The 20,053-nt window shown below is 37.8% G+C and overlaps 1 protein-coding gene across 1 annotated transcript in view; it reads right to left on the reverse strand.

Moving 5' to 3' along the window:
* LOC104626073 (DNA nucleotidylexotransferase-like) overlaps window positions 1-18,428 on the reverse strand; it is a gene marked incomplete at its 3' end in the record, with an annotated part of 22,749 nt that extends 4,321 nt beyond the window's left edge. Inside the window, exons 1-3 of the mRNA XM_010293896.1 lie at window positions 18,226-18,428; window positions 14,659-14,833; window positions 7,909-8,034 (exon numbers count right to left, since the gene is read on the reverse strand). Coding sequence (XP_010292198.1) covers window positions 7,909-8,034; window positions 14,659-14,833; window positions 18,226-18,428 — 504 coding nt within the window. The remainder of the gene's footprint in view (window positions 1-7,908; window positions 8,035-14,658; window positions 14,834-18,225) is intronic.
* Between the last annotated feature and the right edge of the window lie 1,625 nt (window positions 18,429-20,053).

Here is a 20,053-nt window from a genome sequence, read left to right on the forward strand (position 1 = left end):
CTAACACAGGAAAAAAAAGGAGACTACCAATTTGAGGTGACAAGCAGCACAGATTCATCCCAGTCTGCATATGGAAGAACAAATACAGCATACATGGTACTGCAAAGCAAAGGGGGAATATATATTTTTATTACAAGTGGGGTGATAGGAGTCAGATGTTTCTTCTGCTGTAGGATTTTTGTGGGTTGGGGATTTTTTTGGATGTCCTCCCAAATTCTTATTATTTTTCTTCTTCGTCAGCTTCAAAGATTCTTTTCCACTATGCAGTAAGAGGTGCTACTTCTTGCTTTAAGCAAGATTTATATTTCCACTCACAAAATTATGATTGTTTTTTCTTTTTCTCTCTCTACCATCTGTGCACACGAATGCTCAAGGAAGCAGCGTTTGGCAAGAAATTTCTTACTCCAGTTAACACTAGCAGAATTAATGGGGGAATAGAACAAAAAAAAAGAATGTTGTTCTTGTTAAAATAGTCTATACAGACAAATATATAGACAGAAAACAGTTCTCATAAGTACCTGCTCACCAGTATGTAGCAATGACAGAGACTGACAGTATTCTTGATCAGGAAGCTCAGAAAGTCTAGGGATGTTTTTCTCACTCCCAGCAGGCAGCCTCTCACATGCACATTTAAATACGTGTATTCTATACTGAATAATCAGCCATCATGATGAATGTGTCTGCATATACCACTACCACTGCTGTTTTAGAGAGGTATTAGCCCCTTTCTACTAGCAGGAGGGCATTTTTCAGAAAGCCATGTCACCACCATTATTGAAAAACACGATCACGTATAGCTTTTTACTCAGAGGTTGTTGACAGTCAATGAGAAAATATAATCAAAGCATTTTTATCATTCTAGTTTGCATTTTTCAGTGTTTTCCTGCCTTTGTAAAGCTCATTAAGCTGTTATAAATAAACAATTAAATAGTATTGAATATTCATTATTCCCTGTACAAAACATTGCCTGCAAATGCTGTAATTAATCACAGATCTGTCTTTTAACATAAAACTGCTTTTGACATTCTTTTTGATAAAATCTTTCTGCTTTAAAATAGAAAGCAACAAATCTCCAAGTGGAGTTGCTGTCTATTGAACATTATAGTCCATATTGAATAATATTCCAGAGGGGAAAAGCACATGAAACTCCTATATTAGCTGAAAAAAAGCTTGCAATCTATTAGATCTCTGGTGAAATTTATTTATGGTGCTATAAAAAGGAAAGTTACTGACCCATCATTTTCCCTAAACCTTCGTATTTCTTACATTAGTCACCTAGCCATCTTTCTATCAATCAGAACAATACTCAGATGGCCTGTTTAAAAGGAAGCCAAATTTCTCGAGATTTCCAACATGTGGGATTTTCATAATCTCCAGGGTATTCTGCAGGGACTGCTCTAATTAAATGTGAAAGATAGCTGGGCTACATTTCAGTTCTTCAGTTATTGCAAATTTTCCATCTGTATCTGAAATTGCGGAATATAGGTTGGTGAGACTTGGACTATGGAAAAATTTGGGGATGGAATGGACTTCCAGATCCCAGCGGGTCAGATGCAAAAGTACACAAAGATTTTGCTGAATTATGGTAAAAATAAGGAAGAGGGTGGGGGGGTACTGACAGAAATTTTGCAGCTTAGTCAATATCTGGTATTCAAGACCTAGTAGGATAAAATATCATGAACAAAGCAAAGTTACCAGTAAGCACCTTGCACATGTAAAAATGCACACTAGAATATCATATTATAAATGCTAAAAATCACAACACTGAAATCAACACAAAGAGCAAGATTCCCAACTAATATATGAGAACAATTCTTAAAAAAAAAAACAAAACAACAAAAGCTCAATAATGCTATGCAGGTTTATGCCTGAACTTTCAACATGAATATCAGAGGACATAAGTCCACTCACATTCAGGAAAGCCAAAGCAGCTAATGATCCCATGCTATGCTTCGTACTAACCTGCTCATTTCGACAAGATTGTTAGAGCAGTTCCATCGCTACTTGCAAAATAGTCTTTACTAACCTCAGTTTAAGACTCTGCGAGAACAGACATCACCAATGTTAGACTACCAAGAACATACTTTAAATCTAATACGTTTTGTGAATAAAGCGTTACAGCTTCATGGACATGGCACTTGTCTATTCCCACGGCTACACCCATTGCTTCTCTGCTGTGTGACCTTGGAAAGCTGCCTCAGACCTCCCTGCCATTGTTTCCCTTGCTGTCTATTAGGGCTATGAAATCTCCGGGCCTTGAATTGTCTTTTAGAATGTCTTCGTACCACATGTCTTATAAAAAAGGCCTCTGTCTTACTTGAGCCTGCAAACGCAACTGCAACACAAATTAAAAAAAAACCAACATACCATTGTACAGGTGAACTTAATCCACTGAAGAGCTAAATAGCAAAGTGTTCCTAACAAAAAAAAAAAAAAAATTTAAAAAATCCTACATGATACCTGGCTGAAAGATTATTATACTCAGAACAGCAATTTGAGTCAAATTGCTTTTCCTCTCAATTGCTGTTTTCTATTTGAAGTTTATTTACTAAATCGTAAATCCAAAGGGTGGGTCCTAGTTCCCATGACATGGCTGTTGCCAGTGTTCGGAGTCCATTCAAAACTGACAAAAGTGATTTTAAAGAGATTTAGAATGAACCATTCATTCAAATAATTTTCTTCTTGCTTTCCCCAGTGTAATACCTAATTTCATGTGTCAAGGGGAAGAGACATAGGGCACATGAATACCTTTTTTATACACAGAAAGAGAAAATAAATACTTTCAGGTGTTTATTTCAAGGAGAATTAAGCAATTTGAGCCAACATGTAGTGTTGACTAAAGTGATTTCCAAATAAATAGTGTGATCCATTTTTGTGCAATCTGATTTTTTTTATTTTATTTTTGGTATCTGACCTGAAAAGCCCAGTACTTGCCCAGGTCCAAAGATTTTATCGCATCATCTTACATCAGCTGGAGAAACAAAGGAGGTGAGGGAATGAAAATAACAGTAATAGCACAATGTGCACAATCTCAGGGTCCTTGTATACACACTGTTATTAGAAATAAATATCTGGTCGCTCCAGCTTCTCCTCATATTAACCAATAATAACAGGTTCGTGTCTTGCAAAAGAAAACAGTGGTACTCTTGAGAAGTTTCTATATTTTTCCACATAATGTGAAAGAAAACACAATTGTGAGAAAAGATTTGCCAACAAAGCACAAAAATGCAGTTACAGTGTCAATCACTTAACACTGCCTTAGATAAAAACACACAGTGTAATGAGAAGCATAAAATGCTAAGTGTATATTACACGTATGAATATGGTCAAAGAAAGCAGCATAGACTTGATGGCAACCCAGATTTGTATGTATACAAAAGGTACAGGTATATTTTTATTCTGTTTGTATTTTGGGGAGCAACCCCCCCTCTTACCTTGAATATGAAGAGATATTTCTTCCTTAGACCAAACCACCAGATCATTTTGGATAGGTATACATTTACAAAATGTGTGAATTCTACCATCTGGAGAATTTTTACTGAAGTAAGCCATGTCAGTCAGACAGTACATGTTATTAAGGGTATGCATTCAGTTAGTGGTTTTCGACCTATAGAGCTCCCAAGTTCATTATAAAATTAAAGTTGAGGTTCTCCTGAGATCTGTTTTAAAACTGAATAATAATAAATGCTTGAGCCACTGGCATAACCGATATATGTTTCTATAGGTACAAAAGAAGAGAAAATTAAAAAGGGATTTTTTTTTCCCTCTCTAACAGAGCAGAAAGGAAACCAGGCATCTTTCCCATGCTGAACATCCACATTCTCATTACTATGAGTAACAGCGAAAGCAGAGTAACATTCAGTAGCATTAGCAATAAGCCTCAGAATCACAGAACCATTTGCCTCTGACTTAATTAGTTTCTTCTGTAAGAATTAAATTGTATTTTCCTCACAGAAGAATGTCTTTCTGAATTTCATTGCAGTCTGGTATTAATATTCAAATCCGACAACCCCTCTCAGGCACAGCAGAATGACTCCATTTATTTTACCACAAGAAAACACAATGCAGCTCCCCAAGTGTATATTTTCAGTGGGAGAGGGGAAGGATGGCTAGCTATTTACAAATGAGCCAGAAAACAATATTGTAATATTAAATTCCATAGCAACATTAATGATTACAACAAACATGAAGGAAACATGCTAAGGTACAGCCTCTGGTGAAACAATTTGCCCCCTTTTTTTTGCACCTTTGCCCATCTGAACAGCTACAGTTCACCTGTGAGTTAGGGCTATGCATTCAGGTCAATCCCTGAATCACCCAGATCAGTTAAAACCTGTGGCAGTGATTCCCAACTTATGTACCATGAGGCCACAAGATGTGATGCACAATGACCCAAAGACCACATGAGGCCCCACAAGTCTGAAGCAGTTGCGTTTTTCCTCCATGAACTGCCACGCAATGCCACTGCCTTTTCCTTGGCATGCAATTTGACATGTTTAGTCTATTCTTCACACAACAGGCCTTGCTACTACTCAACGGCTCATAAAAAAAGAAAATAATTCAGGTAGGATTTGCCCCACACTGAACATAGTAATGAAACCTTAACATCTGGACAGTCTTTGCCAACCATTCTGTAGCTTCCCCCGCGATGTAAAACGTGTTTGTTTTGCCTTTCTGCAAGTTACTTTCTGGCTATTACAATAGAAAGGAAACATGGGACAGCTGAACATAGACATTGCATTTAGTGTGCCAAACCATCACCTTGTCCTCATGAGCCCTCATCAAATATGTCTGCTATTTGGTTTTAATAAATGGTGTTTCATGGTAAGATACATACAGAACAGGACTCAAGATTGAAACCGATCACTAATTACCAATTTCTCCAGAAGTCACTGCCTATTAGTGACTGTTTTCCTGCTCTTCTGAAGAGACTAAAAGATGTCAAACATAACTACCACTCTTTCTCAAACATAACTACTATTCATTTGAAAGAGGAATTTGACACAGGGTATCATGGCAAAGTCCAGTAGAAAGAGGAATCCCTTATTTCATCCCGGAATGCGTAGGCACATAATAGCTTCACGCCCCTGTTACAGGTGAGATTGAAAAGCGTTATTTTCAAGCTAACCAAAGAAAACAGAAAATCTGTAAGAAAAAGGAACAACCTTGGCTCACAGAATAAAGTTGTTATAACAAAATACTATCATCAACACATAATTCAAGATGGTTTGGACCTAATTTTCAGGATGCACGGCACTGAGCCAGGGAAAATCTGTCATTTAATGGTTGGCTGCCCACAGCATGCACAAGTGAATTATACCAATGCTTCAGTGCACTTGCTAAGTGCTCACCCCGAAAAAACGTTGGAACACTTTTATTTGAGAACGTGAATTACAGGTCTAATACAAGAGCTACAAAACAACAGCAAAACTTAAAAGTCAGGGTCCTGTGACATTAGGCAGACTAACTGGCAGGCCTCAGGGAATGGGACTATTGCACTCCATAAACATCCAAGCCTTCAGGTGTCATTGCAAGCTTTGGTTGTGAGGAAAAAGAGCGACAGCCATACAGACTTATATTACAACTTTCAAGGTGCAGATACTAGACAGACTCATACACATTATCAACTTGTTCAGTACCGCCTCCAGAAATAAAATACAGCATGAACTCAGAACAGGTACTCTCAAAGTATGAGGATGAAAAAGTGACACCTTTGTCACTACGAAACCCAATTTCTACCCAGACTCCGAAATGTTTGATATCTAGGATTACAGAAGGAAGTCTTAGGACTTCAGTTATCAAACTGCCCTGCTTCTAATGTGTTCAGCTAAATTCATTTATCAAATACAAGTTGTATTCTGACATTAAGGCTGTGGCAATGATAAACTTGGAAGTAATTTAGGGACTGCTTCTCTGCAAAGCACAGATATAAAAGAAACCACTCAATGAACACGTTGCTGGTATCGTAGTTTTTGTTTGAACTAAATCTTGGACTAAATTCAGGAATTCAACTGCTAGAAGACAGACTATATGTTTGCTAGAGGTATATTACCCAGTCTTCGAAAATGGAAAAATACTGTGAGAATTTACAAATACATATGTTAGATGTTTCAAAAATGAAAGATAATTTTAAAAGCTATCATTAAAAAAAGGAAATACCTTATTCTAAACCTTTTTGTGCTCAAAATTTTAACGATAGTTAAAAATCAAGAACTTTGTGCCTTCTGGGAGTAGCCATTGTACTTCGCTGTTATCCACCACAGTTACTTTTAATTTTTTACCTTCGGAATGACTGACAAAACGTCCTACTACAGAAAAACCAACAAAGAGACAGACTCCCACACCCCACTATTTTCAGGAAGCATAGCACTAAAGCACTTACTTACTATTATTTCTTACTTATTTACTATTTCCCCAAGAAGGCCAGCATTTTATAGAATCTTTGGGTCATACCATACTTGATCTGACTCTTCCCCTACAGCAGAGTGTATTTTGTATTTGTAAACAGTGAAAAAGAATGACTGCTTTCAAGACATTAAATGATAACATTCACAGCCTTGTTTTTCTAGCAGGAGGTGGGGCATGGTAGCCATTTCAAAAGAAGCAGTTTTGGGTATGTCGGAACCATTGGGGCTGGAAGGGACCTCGGGAGGTCTCTAGTGTATCTGCAGGCTCAAAGCAGGGTCAAAACACAATCTCCACCAGGTCGCGCAAAAAGGGAAAATTTTTTAAGTAACCAAACAGATTAACTTATTTGAGTACCATAAACACTATTACATAATGGGTATTATTGATGATTATTTCAAAGCATCACTACAGGGCAAAATTTAGGTTGTTTAATTTTAAACTGTGCATTCCCAGATCAAGACGTTTTGGAATTGCTCTTAGGTTTATCTTTAGTTCTGAATTCCCAGAGGTTTTAGTATTTACCCCGTAAATGTTTTTTATTCTCAAATTACCGGTATCCGTTGTTATTCTTTTTATATGGATCTTAGAAATAATATTTACTTGAAAGATTTGTATGTATTTATAGGCACACACAAAGTAAAAGCATAAAAAACTATGAATGATAAGAAAATAAATAATAAAACTTTAAGAAGATGAGGAGGTGTTTCATGTTATAGTTGAAACGTATAAATGTAACTATGACAGATTTATTCAGACTATACTACATTGGAGTCTCTATGTCAAAAGTTTCCTATTGAATAGTTGTCACTGAGTATCTAGAGCCAGCCAAGAGGAGCCATTAGACACAATAGCTTAAGAGGAATTTAGACCAGATGACTCAGGCTTTTCATACTCACTGAATTGTATAATGTTATGAGCATTAAATAGGATGTATGACAGTCCCTAAGACTCCCATTTAACTAGAAAATTTAAAGGCTTTTTTTATGATGTTAAAATAATTACATTGATCACACAATCTGTTTTCATAACTAAGCAGTTGTGAAAATCTGAAGTTTACACTTACACTTAGAGGAACAGAACACTTGGGCAAATGAAAAGGCAGCACAGTAATTGTGAAGTACCTTGGATCTAAGTACCTTGATCTAAGCCAAACTTTTGCTTATTATTACTTCCAGCTTGTCAAATAAGGCTGTTATGAAAGGCTAAAAGATACTTTCAGAATGTTATTCTACCATTTATTTTAAAAATTCATGTGTTTACAAGCTATCGGTGTATTTAAAGATCCACTGTGTTAAGCTTGCAGCAATAATTAAAGGTTGCAATTAAGCTTGCACTCAATTTTTATTTAAAAATGGCAGATTTATAACTTTTAAAAATTGTTATCATTGTACTGCCTAACTCATGAATTTACTGACAGTGCCATAGAAAATATTGATGCAAGTACTATATTAATTATTTTACTTATGCTAGGTTTTATTTCATGGATAGAAAAAGTATTACCGTGAATTTCTTGTTGCAGTTATTTAAAGTTGTCTTCCTTTGACAGGAATACTGAGACACTTTGCTTACAACAAATGACGGCAATTCCGATTCAGGTATATTCAAAGGAGGAGACTGATCTTGTTCCTAACAAGAAAAAAAAAATGGGGATAAGGTTGGGGACACACCTGCCAAATAACTTAAGATACCAACAATACATTTCATGAGCCCAAAATACATACCTTTAAGTGTGGTAAGAGAATAATAGTGCTCCTATCATCTTCCTAGGAAAAACATTTCATTTCATAATTCATTTCATTAATTTAATTTCATGACAAGACCAGTTTATTTGGTGATTACAGGGGTTTTTCATTTTCTGCAATAAGTTCTTGCAGGGAGTTTTCAATGGCACTGTCATTTAAAAAAAAAAAAAAGAAAAAATCTCTCTACAGAATCACAGAATCACTAAGGTTGGAAAAGACCTTTAAGGTCATCAAGTCCAACCATCAAACCAACACCACCATGCCCACTAAACCATGTCCTGAAGTGAAAATCTACACATTTTTTGAACACTTCCAGTGATGGTGACTCCACCACCTCCCCTGGGCAGCCTGTTCCAATGCCTGACCACTCCCTCCGCAAAGAAATTTTGACAAGTCTCTCTCCTATTTCTCTTGTTATTGCAATAAGACTGAAAAATATACAAAGTTTTAAGAGTGGATAAGCTTAAAAGAACAGAGAATTTTCCCAGAAAACACTAGATGATTCAATATAAGATCAGGGGTGTTAGACCAAGGAGGGGAAAAGACAGACCAAAAAAAAAAAAAAAACCAAACCTCAAATAACTGAATTTTTCGATCTGCAGCTCAATTCAGTGGTGGAGGAAAAATGTTTGTACAATTTTAAAATAAACTTTTCCCCCCTCTTCCAGGTAAAACGGAAGAAAGCTTTTTTGGTTTCGATTTAATTCATTATGCTAAATGTTCTATTTTGGGGTCATTATAAAGCAAAGGAAACATTTACAAACAGCCGTTAAAGCATCATCTCCATGCTTTCATCCACCAGCCAGCATTCACCTCATGATGCAGTTTCTCACTCAGCCATTTCCATACATGCCGATCCAAATCGGACATCATTTTTAGGTGTTCACTGGAGCAAGGAAAAGCAGCCAGGTGCCAAAACTTAAATGCGAGTTTCCCAAGCACCAGGCACACTTCATGTTCATTTGCCTTTCACCTGATTTTGTTCCATGCAAAATCAACAAGGATCAACAAAAAAGCCTGTGGGCAGTCTCTGTAGCAGGGTGGGAAGGGAATTCTCCTGAGAGGTGGGATATGCAGAGTCACGTCCCCATTAGTAAAACAGGGTCCTGAGCACGAGTCCTCAACATGCGAGTGTCCTGACCAGTGAGCAACTGGAAAAAGACAACCTGGCACCAGTTTTTCTGCTGTTTTATATAAACCGCCCTTTAATTCCTTTGCTTTCATTGAAAGTGCCCAAATCAGAAATACTTTGGAAACACCCAGAATGTTCTCAGTATCTCTGTGTAGTGTTTGCTATTTGTCATTTTGTCTGAAAGCATTTCATAGATCTGTGAAAAGTGTATTGCATCGCGCTATCCAAAATCCACAGGGAAATGGTTCAACAGCAAGAAATATCACGAAGATACATGGGGGAAATTTTCACCCCAATAATGGAACGATGAGCCCTTTCTCCCCTGTATCTAAAGGCATGCAGACATAAAGCTAGCACCTGCACTAGGCAAACCTATAAATGTGTGTATGTGCCTTTACACACACACACCCCACACACACATAATTTTATGCTAAATTGCCTTTGTATTTGATACAGAGTAGTTAAATAATAGTATTCACACACACACAAAAAAAGGCATTTGCTTGCACAGCTGAAGGAGCAGTGAATTATATGGCAGTTTTCATAGCATACACTGAAAGAAAGGAAGCTATTTTATGTATCAGACCACTCTTGGGATTAATCGAAATGGGTTTCAGCCAGGATCAACAGCACTACTCATCCACTTTTGCACACATTCATGAATTATACTTCTAAATTGATTTTAAATCATATAAACAATGATTGATTACAGCTAATATACTGCTTGAAATGATAGTGCCAGCTGCAAAGGCTGTGAACAAACAGAATGTTACTGAATAGAATATATAATAAGGTAGTATCTTCATTAGGACATAGACACACAAAGAACAAGGGCCCTAGACATAGCATTAGTGGGCATTTGGATGAGAGCAAAATTAACGCAGAAACTCTGTGTGTTTAAAAGGGTGATAGACTGGCACATAAACACCCTGTTCCTGCCTTAGCAAAGGTATTTGAGCATTTTTCTTAATCAGCAATAGTTATGCTTTTAATTAACAATACTCTATTATATATAACAACAGGAGAAACTTCATCTAGAAATCAACAGCAAAAACATCTAGTAAACAGTAATTACTATAGTCTGGTTTTTAGGGAATACTATGATGCCTGCATGAGAGCTACAGAGATGCTCTCCTGTCATCAGCAGGACATAGAACAGGAATGATACTGCTTTTTGGTGGGAAGACCAGGTGTGATAAAAGCATTTGTACAGATTATGGGACAAACCTAAAATTTCATCCAGTAGCAATTACTGTGTGCAAGAGCAAGCAATGCTGCAAACTCACACTACCTCAGAACAATTTGTAGTACTGGGAAGAAACAACTATGGATATGAGAAAAATTGTAAGCATTAAAATTCCTTTTTTTTTCCCCCCCAGATAAATCCACCACGTTAAAATGAAATTATTGCACACTGCACAGGGGCAACCACTGAAAAATATCCAAATGTGTAGGCTATGTAACTGCTAGAGCTAGTCAGAGTTTGCACCGCACATCCAGGCTGCAGTTACAGTGAATGTCACTGCCACTCCTTCACAGTGACATTTTACACATGGCATAAACAGGAAAATCAGCCTGTACCACTAGCATCAGTTTGTACAGCAGAGAAGATTTTTTGCAGAATTAATCTTGCAGGGGACTCCTTTGCTCTTTGTCAAACTATTTTTTTAAATATACAGAGAAGTATAATGGCATAAGGAAATAAGAGAGAGAGAGAAAGCGGAGCAGCGGTGAATAAGGGGTGCAGATACTAGAGACTGTGTCAGGCCACATTATTCAACAGCCAGCAGCTTTGTAAAGTCCAGACAGCACTGATCAAATAATAAAGTCTGCTGATATCCAGCACTTTATGAAGAGAAGGCAGCCATTTTATAAGTTCCATATTATTTTCTGGGAAACTCTGACTGTCAGCATGAAGGATTTCTTCCATTAGTTAGAGCCTCTCTCTCTCGCGAGGCAACAGAGTGAGACGCTCCGGAAAATGTTAAGTACGAGTTGCCTGTCACATGACATGGCAAGGGATCAAAAGATGTGGTACTGCCTTTTCCTAATGTGGAGGGAAAGCCTTTGTTCAAGGAAATAAATCCCTCTTCCATTCTAAAAAAATACAACTAACTAACTAGCAGCTTTTGGGTTCTGACTGAGGAAGAGACACAGTCGCAGCACAGTTCCCAAGGCTGCTGAGGGTGCCAGCCCACTGATGGTTCTCTTCCTTTCTTTTCATCCCTCTGAAAGCTTCCTCTCTGCCTCTTTCTTTTCCATCACCCCAGAAACAGCACGACTTTCTGGCATGTGGGGGATACCCTCACACACATATTAATGTTCATGTCCTGCTATTGTCCAGAACACCCACGTCCTTTTGACGGGGAAGGTGTCTCTGGACAAAAGTATTCCTTTGCCAGAGAAAAATTTTGATTTCCCTTTAACGTGGATGTTTGGTTACCACACTTCCATAGCCTATTAAATTAAATGATGACTATTAACTATAAAAGTCAACTGTTACAGAATGAATCAATAGGAATTCAGACCACCTTAGATCTGGTCACTCAACCTTTTATACTCTATAAATCACTAACACCAGAGCATCTCTTGGATCATTTGCAACCACAGAAAGATGTACTTTAGTGACAACTGTAATTAATATGTTAGCTAATGATCTGTAACTCTGACTTTATTCCCCTTGTTTTGCATGGAGAAGGACATTTCTTTTTAGCAATACGTTAAAACAAATGAAGAACAACCTTCCAAATGGGCTTCTGTAAGATCTGAAAGATGAAATCTTACTGCAACTGATATTAAAGGGAATTTTACCACTAACCTACATGTAGATGAGATTTCACCCAAAACATTCCCCCACTGCAATCGGTTCCTTTTACCTCAAAGCCTTCATGATGTAGCCTGAGTTCAAGGTTTGTTAATTCACTTTCACATTTTACAAGACTGACATAATAAACCAAGTTTGTCTTCAGTGAAACTCCAATTAAATGACATTAAGTACAAGTTCAGTCTAGTACTTAAAAAAAAAAAATTAACCTTTACTTCAATCCTTCTGCATTTCTTAAGGCAGAAAAAAAAAAATCATGGTGACAAAATTATTTTTAAATTTGCGGAACTTCTAGAATTCTTTCTCTTCCTTACTTGTTTGCTTTACAAAAATGCTTGTTACTTCAGAGCCACTATATAATTAAGACTGGTCTTAACTAGATGCTTTAAAGTTAACAGTACAGCTGTCACTGGCTTGCTTATTGCACTTTATTAGCATGAAATCTTTACGTTTCGATAAAAACAGCAGCTCTTACTTGCAAAGCCAGTCTCAAAGTATAATAATGATCTGTCTCCTGACAGTGCTGCTACCTTTTTCAGCATTTCTGCTCCAGGAGTATTCCAAAAGGACTTTTACATATAAAAGAAAGCTAAGGTTGTTCAACTTGCAGTAGCCTTCTCATTGATTTAAAAAAAAAACAAACCACACACACAACATGCTTCAGCATCATTGGAGACATTTTGGAGAAAGACAAAGGCATTTCCTGTTTTGAAAGAAAAAAATAAATGAAAAGATATTTTCTGAGATCTCTGAACCTATAGGTCTTCCTGCACTGTTAAAATTAAGAATGTACATAAAGGGTAATTTGGCTTACTTTTAATCCTGATGTGAAACTCTCAAAGTTCACAGGATTTTGCTTGCCTTTTGGATTTATTTCTTGTTTAGAAAATTTTTTTGCATCACCAGTATTTATACTTTTATGACTTGTGTGCCTGTAAGATTATATAATACAATAGTTACAAGGTTTTCAACTTTTTCCTGTTTTGCGTTAATTTCTTTCTTCTATTCTCTCTCCAACAGATTTACTGAAAATGTTATGAATATACTGCAAAAATACTTCATTTGAAGGATTGCAGACATAAACACATATTCTGTCATGGAATTATGCCGAGTGCGAGAGCGGCAGCTCCAGCTGGTGTATTCACTCCTTCCCCCCGCAAAGTGTTATTAAACAGTAATTCTTATATGTAAAGCCCTGGAAAATAGTTTCTGGCAATGAAAGATGACTGAAAAAATGAATCAGGAGCTACAGTTTTTCTTGGGGAAGGGTGGTATTTATGAATCATCCTTCATAATCTAAACATCGGGATAAAGCAGCAGCAAGCAGCGCAACGTTGCTGTTCAGCATTCAGGCATCCTCTGCCTCGCAGGAAGGTCCACGCGGCAGATCCTGCCGGGTCCCCGTGTTCATGGGTCTCCCAGTTTTGCAGCGGGGTCACAGTTCACGCTGAGCCTAATCCAGACCCTCAGAAATCCGCAGGAACCCCTCACTTCACTTCAGAGCGCTTTAGATCAGACTCGCAATTCTCTCGAAGTAGGAATTAATTTCTTCACCAGTGCGTGTTAAATCCGTCACCGAGAGGCTTGAGCACGTGCACAACAAGGGAACAGGTTCATCCCGCTGCAGGGCAGGGGCTGTTCCATGGCCCCGCGGCACACGCTGTCATCAAGCTGTGCACAGCACGCGGGGGCATCGCTACCGCGCCCTCATCATCCACGGTCCGTACCGCGGGTATTGAGTATCACCAGTTCACACCATGCTCCAATTTGAGAAATTAGCACATAATTTTCTCAGATATAGATCAGAGGAAAATATGCCATCATCCACTGCTTCAAGGTCAAACACTATTCCCAAATAATCAGCCTGCTATTCACAACACCCTCTGACTTTCAGCTCCCAGTGAGAGATAATACAGCGTAATAAAAACTTTTTTTCTTAGCACAGTTTTGCTTGATGGTGCCAAGTTTGTAAATGCACGTCCGCAGACTGCGGCAGCCTTCATTTCGCAGGTCCTCCAAGAGTCTAGCCGTTAGCTGCTCACCTCTAAACACCAAAGGGTTTAATGCTTTTCTATTGCTTTGAATAGGCAAAGTATTCCATCAGGAGCCCATTAAAACACACCGCGCTCAGTGGGATATTTACCGTGATGTTGAATTATTTGTGGAAATACCACAAGTACCACAACAGCAGCAAATACTTCACTGATTAATATTCCCCCTTTAATAGCACCCATTTACATTTTTTTTGTTGGTTGTTGTTGTTGGTTTTTTGGTTTGTTGTTTGTTCCCCCTGCCCCAGAACGATATATATTACCAGTTTGTAACATGCGACACCATAGTAACACAGCATTACCAGACACTGATATAGAAGGCATGGAAGGTCCTTTTAAACTATTAAAGCTGTGTGAATTACTCACGTAAACTTTAGGGAAAAAAATGTTTTCAATTCAGACATTATATCACAGCACAAGTATACATGTTTTTAGCTTTAAAAAAAAAAAAAAATCACTCACAGTCATTCATTTTGAATGTCACTGAAGGATCTGTCTTACCGCGAGACGGTATTTCATTTCTGAATCAACTGGTCTTCCAGCTTCCATGCAGGCTGTGAACCAGGAGATATCCAATAGTTCAAACCCGGAGCTGTCGCCCACATCCTGCGTCCTCAGCCAGTCGAGCACCTCTGGGTAAGAGTTATTCTCAGCCACAATGTGAGTGACGGAGTCACTGTCAAGAAGTACACAGAGAGAAGTTTTCTTCTTTCCCTGAACCCAACTGTACACAGACACAGAGGCATTATTTCCAGATTCACTTACCACCCACTTCCTGAAAACTGTAGCATATATTGTACGTTAGGATGTGGGAAGCGGTTGTGTTTTCATATCACAACACATGTATTCCAGCCACTGAATCTACTTTGAGGAAAGACTTTAGCCTGGCAGCTCCTGTAAGGGCAGCATTTTCTTTATTTCGGCATCGTTTGCCTTCTGTAAGACACCACCCTATTACGCATTTTTTTGCGACTCTCAAAATATTTGGCGTGCACGAGCAGTACCATAATGAAAAGGGTGCTTTACGACACCTGACAGCCCTTTCCCAATATTCCTGATCAATGAATGAAAGCTTTACAGTGTTAAAAAGTCTGTTAACCATCATTCTTTAAGGCTTCACAACTAGTAATACCTTTTTGTAAATTTAACTTTTCTGTACTTAAACTCTTTACATATGGCATTGTCAAATGCTCATGACTTAAATCTTATGAATTATGCACTCCATCTAAAGACCACTTCGTTGCTACTAACAGGCCAGTCTCCTGCAAAATTAATATCTTAGTTTAGCAAATATAAAATTTACAGACTGAGTTATTGTTCAATAGATTTTATGGTGTATGTTGCTTAAAAAATATAGTAGCACAAAGTTCAGTACATTAAATTTGGGTTGATGTACTAGAATAACATTGGACTGAAAGACACATTTCTGCACCTTCCACGGGAAAATAATGGGCAGGGACAAAGTTATGTTTCAAGAAAAAATTACATACATACTTAGGATGATCTGTAAATTTCTACCTGACCTGCTGATGTTCCTCAGCAAGTTTAGAAACCTAACAACTTGGTAGGAAATTTTGAGCGATTCCTAGTACTTCCCCTCCATACACACCCCAGGAGGGTGCTGTCACCCACAAAGACAACAACAGATAAAGGAGGAAACTGTTCATTTTCATGAAACTTGTATGACCTCAGAACCTCTGAAATATATACCAAAATTAACTGATACCAGTCAACAGATTCCTAAACTTCTTGGGGAAAGGCACAGACAGACAGTATCATTATTTCTATAAAAGCTAAGTCAAATAAGCCTATAATTGGAACATAAATTGTCCTGATGGTAGCCACCTACATCTGCAAGCCTCCATAACCTCCTGCTAGCCCATGCTGGTGACAGGCTTGTGTGTATACAGTAAATTTCAAATGGACCAGACAGGTTGCTTTGCAGTCCTTCTGTAACATCTGGAGAAGTTAAGCCATCAACCTGTCCAAGCAGACAAGGCACCACTGGTAGAGACAGCTGGTTAGTATGGACTTTAAAGATGATGCATGCTAACTGTTAAAGGCAGACCGCACAACCTTTCAAACCAAACTACTTTCTAGAAGACCAACAAAACCCCTTGGCCTACCCCCATGACCCTGATTCATGCCAACAATCATTGATTTCATAAGATTGCCTATTCACAGTGACAAATACTGGAGTCACCCCATAGAAAACTGTTATCACATAACTGTCCAATGCATTAAGTGTACTATATTTCTAGAATATCAGAAATTCATTGAATGTACTATACTTTATAAATATGAAAACTGCCATGGTATACTATAATTTTTTTCTCTCCATATTGTGCAATTTGTAGAGCAGAGTCTATTGGAAAAAAGAATCCCAATTAATTTTAATCTAAAAGATTACAAATCTAGGCTAGGTGACTCTCCATGAAATAATATTGCGTTTATTATTATTTAACCCTGCTAGGTTCTACTTTAATTAAACTGTCACATCTTTACTTGACTCGGGGCGGGGGGGAAAAAAAATCAGTTAGACATAGAACTTCTGCTTCCTGTAGTTTATTCCACTTCATATAAAATATTCATATGTAATATATTTGTACCAAGCTGCAGATCTGGGAACTTTGCCATCGCTATGCTTGCAGCAGCAGTTTAGCTGCTGTGCACCGGTTTCCTCTGGTACCTGTACAGCTGTGCTTTTTTCTTGGCACAGAACGTAACAAATTTAGCATTTCCTCTGGCATTTTCCAAAACAAAAATCAACAGTTAAGTAGTTCTGTCTTATCCAGTAGCAGCTAAGGGGAAATTAAACATAACACCTGCCTTGCATACAACTTACAGCGAGTGAAATATTGGCAATAAATACGTGTGTCAAAGCAGCTGAGAAACCCTCTACTCAGTCCTCAACGGATTGTTAATGTAAGATTCAGAACAGCCCAGTTCATTTTTTTTTTCCCTGAGAATTCAATTAGTTTTGTATCAGACGCTAATTGCCTACTTCTGTTCAATACCTGCTTGAATCTTGCTTAACAAATTATTTCATCCTCCCTTCATCCTCAGGCTTTCAAAGTTGATGGAACTGAAAAATCTGTGGAAATGAGGTTTTATAGGGAGGACCCAGTTGTATGCTATCTGCATACAGATACAGAGAAATGATCAATACTTGGTTTTCTTCCAGCTTTTCAGAGAACCTACATAATGATGTAGCTTTCAGAAAACTGCATAATGATATAACTAGCACTCATGAAAAGCGCTGTTTGGAGGAAGGTGACTTCCTCCAAATTCACCCACCTTCAAAATGAGTTGATTTATTATAGAAACGCCATCGGTCAAATCTGCAGCTGGAGTATATCTGCACCTTGAAATACCATATATGTGGTATTTCATTCCTAGGTCTTCTCTCCAGTCCTCTTCCAGATTATACCAAAGTGTAAGCCAGTAACTTTGAAACTCACAGCAGTGTATTACTCATAGGAAGATCAAATATTAGAATTTCTGGAGAAATGCCTCCTTCCACCCTTCACATTTTCCATTCCTGCATATTTAACTTCTTTTCATTTCAGGAATTGATCATTAAGTTTATATTAATCTTAACCTTACTTTAAGGGGTTTATAAACAATGGCTGATTTAGATCAGCTGAAGACACGATTCATCGATTCCAGTGAGACTATACAAATGCGCAGAAGCACATCCCATGAAAAACGCTTGCCAGTTCACACCTTACATTTTTTACTTTCCTTGTGAGAAGCAGCACACTGAAAAATGCAGACACATTAAAATTGACAGACTTAAGATAAATTAGAACCACAGATTTTAGATGTAAAAAGTTAGAAATTTTGCTAACGTTTGTGTTCTGCCTGCTCTCTGCCCAGAACAAAGTGAACCATGCTTTAGGAACACCCGCTAAAATCCTGAAGCATCTTTACAGTGGGAAGAACAAAGTCTATCTACCAAACACATAGGCAAAAACTTCAACTACATGTATGACTGCATTCATTAAATCAGAATGCTTCAAGCAGCATTACCATGTGTTATTTTCACGCATACAAGCATTTTCCTACCTTAGCTCATTTTCTACTCTGAAACCTTTTCTTCTTGCCAGCTCCATCAAAAACGTTCTTCTGGTCATCCCCATCTTCCGCTGCATAATAAAAATGACAAACTTATTGAACTTTATTTCATAACTGCAGGAAAGTTTTGGAGAATGCTTCCCTTTCTGTCTCTTCCTCTGGGAGGATACAGCTGGAGCTCTGATCCTATCCATGATGCAAGTGTGATAAATGATTTAGTCCCAACCAGGATTCCAATATAAGTTTACAATTTATTAAACAGAGGCAAGCAAACAGCGTTGGGTGCGCCGGGACCCTCCGCTCCACCAAGACACACGCGGTACAGTTCCTGTTCTTGGTTTATATCCTGTCTGCTAATACATATTCATGAATAGGCGTCTCTTCTTCGGCGCATGCCCTCTTCTCCTTCTAGAGTCTTCTCAAATCTTCCTCAGCGTGATCCAGGATGACCCCAAACTTTATGCATGCACTTTACAAGTTTCTCTTTACAAGTTTCTCTTTACAAAATACTATGCGGTCAGTGGTCAAACTGGTTTGAGCTGATATACCAGCAAAGTAGTTTACTCGAATCTCCTGTAAAATACCCCTTTTTATGGTGCAGGAGAAATCCATAAAAGTACAGAAGATTACACTACATCACACAAATCAGATGAACATATTTCACACAAGGTAGAATTGTTTTCACTTGGGAAAAAGGGAGATAACATGCTTTCTGCCAGGCAGCAGCTGTATTTATTGTCACCACCCATTGAAGTAATTTTCTTCTGTTTCCCCTTTGAAATCAAAAACAGGTGCTACGCAAGCAGAACTACCACTACCACTACTCCAGACAGGTGTAAATATGCTTTCGTTCCTTAAAACAGCCACTACCTGTAAAGACATTATCCAAAGAATATTCATCATAGCAAAATTATCTCAAAACATCACCAGGTCTTCAGCTGGTTTAATGGCATAGTTCCATCAATTTCTGCTTTCAGACCTTTTCCAAATCTCACTTTTCCAAATTGTAAAGCACATTAATATTCAATTGATTACAAAAGAATAAAATTCTTCCTCCTGTTAGCTAGGAACTATGTCTTAGAATACAACTAAATAAAAGTATACAAATATCTAGTAGATTAACCTGTACACTTGTTAATTCTGTGTAATTAATTTGATTAAGAGGGGATTCTTTTTTTTAAGAGAGCAAAAAAATACAAGCTTTTGAAATTAAATTTACAAAAGAAATACTTTGCTGTTTTGATACTAAAGCAATGAAAGACAAAGAGAAAGCATTAGAGATGTGTTTAAATATACCTTTGGCATGCATTGTCAGCATTGCTTCCTACTATTTGCCCTGGAATATTCTGCTACCTGTGGCAGGTACAGTAGGGAAAAGGTAACTACCTTCCTGCTTTTGAGCACCAAGGGACCTCTAAAAACTACAGACAAGAGTCTACGTACCATTGCTCTCCTCCTTGGTCATCCCAGAACTAGGCTAAAATTGTTGCAGACATTGTGTTGGATCAAGGTAGTTATCACCCTGAATTTCCATCAGAGCAAAGTGAGTGCAACCAACCAGGTTTATAGTAAGTGCATCTATTTCAGCACCAATCTAAATATCCCCATTTCCATGTCAAGTTGGATTTTTATCTTTAGTGTAGCAGAGAATTTGGATTCTACCAGTCCTTCAGAATGTGTCAGAAATGTGATATCTTGCAATTCTCATTGCTCATGTTCAGAAGAGGAAGCAAGGTGGAAAATCCTGCTTAATTCAGATCTATCAATTTTATTTTCAGTCATTTATCACAGATGGATATACAACCTGAGTTATGGAAAA

The sequence above is a fragment of the Phaethon lepturus genome, unplaced genomic scaffold (assembly GCF_000687285.1).
Source record: "Phaethon lepturus isolate BGI_N335 unplaced genomic scaffold, ASM68728v1 scaffold6709, whole genome shotgun sequence".
NCBI classification, from domain to species: domain Eukaryota; kingdom Metazoa; phylum Chordata; class Aves; order Phaethontiformes; family Phaethontidae; genus Phaethon; species Phaethon lepturus.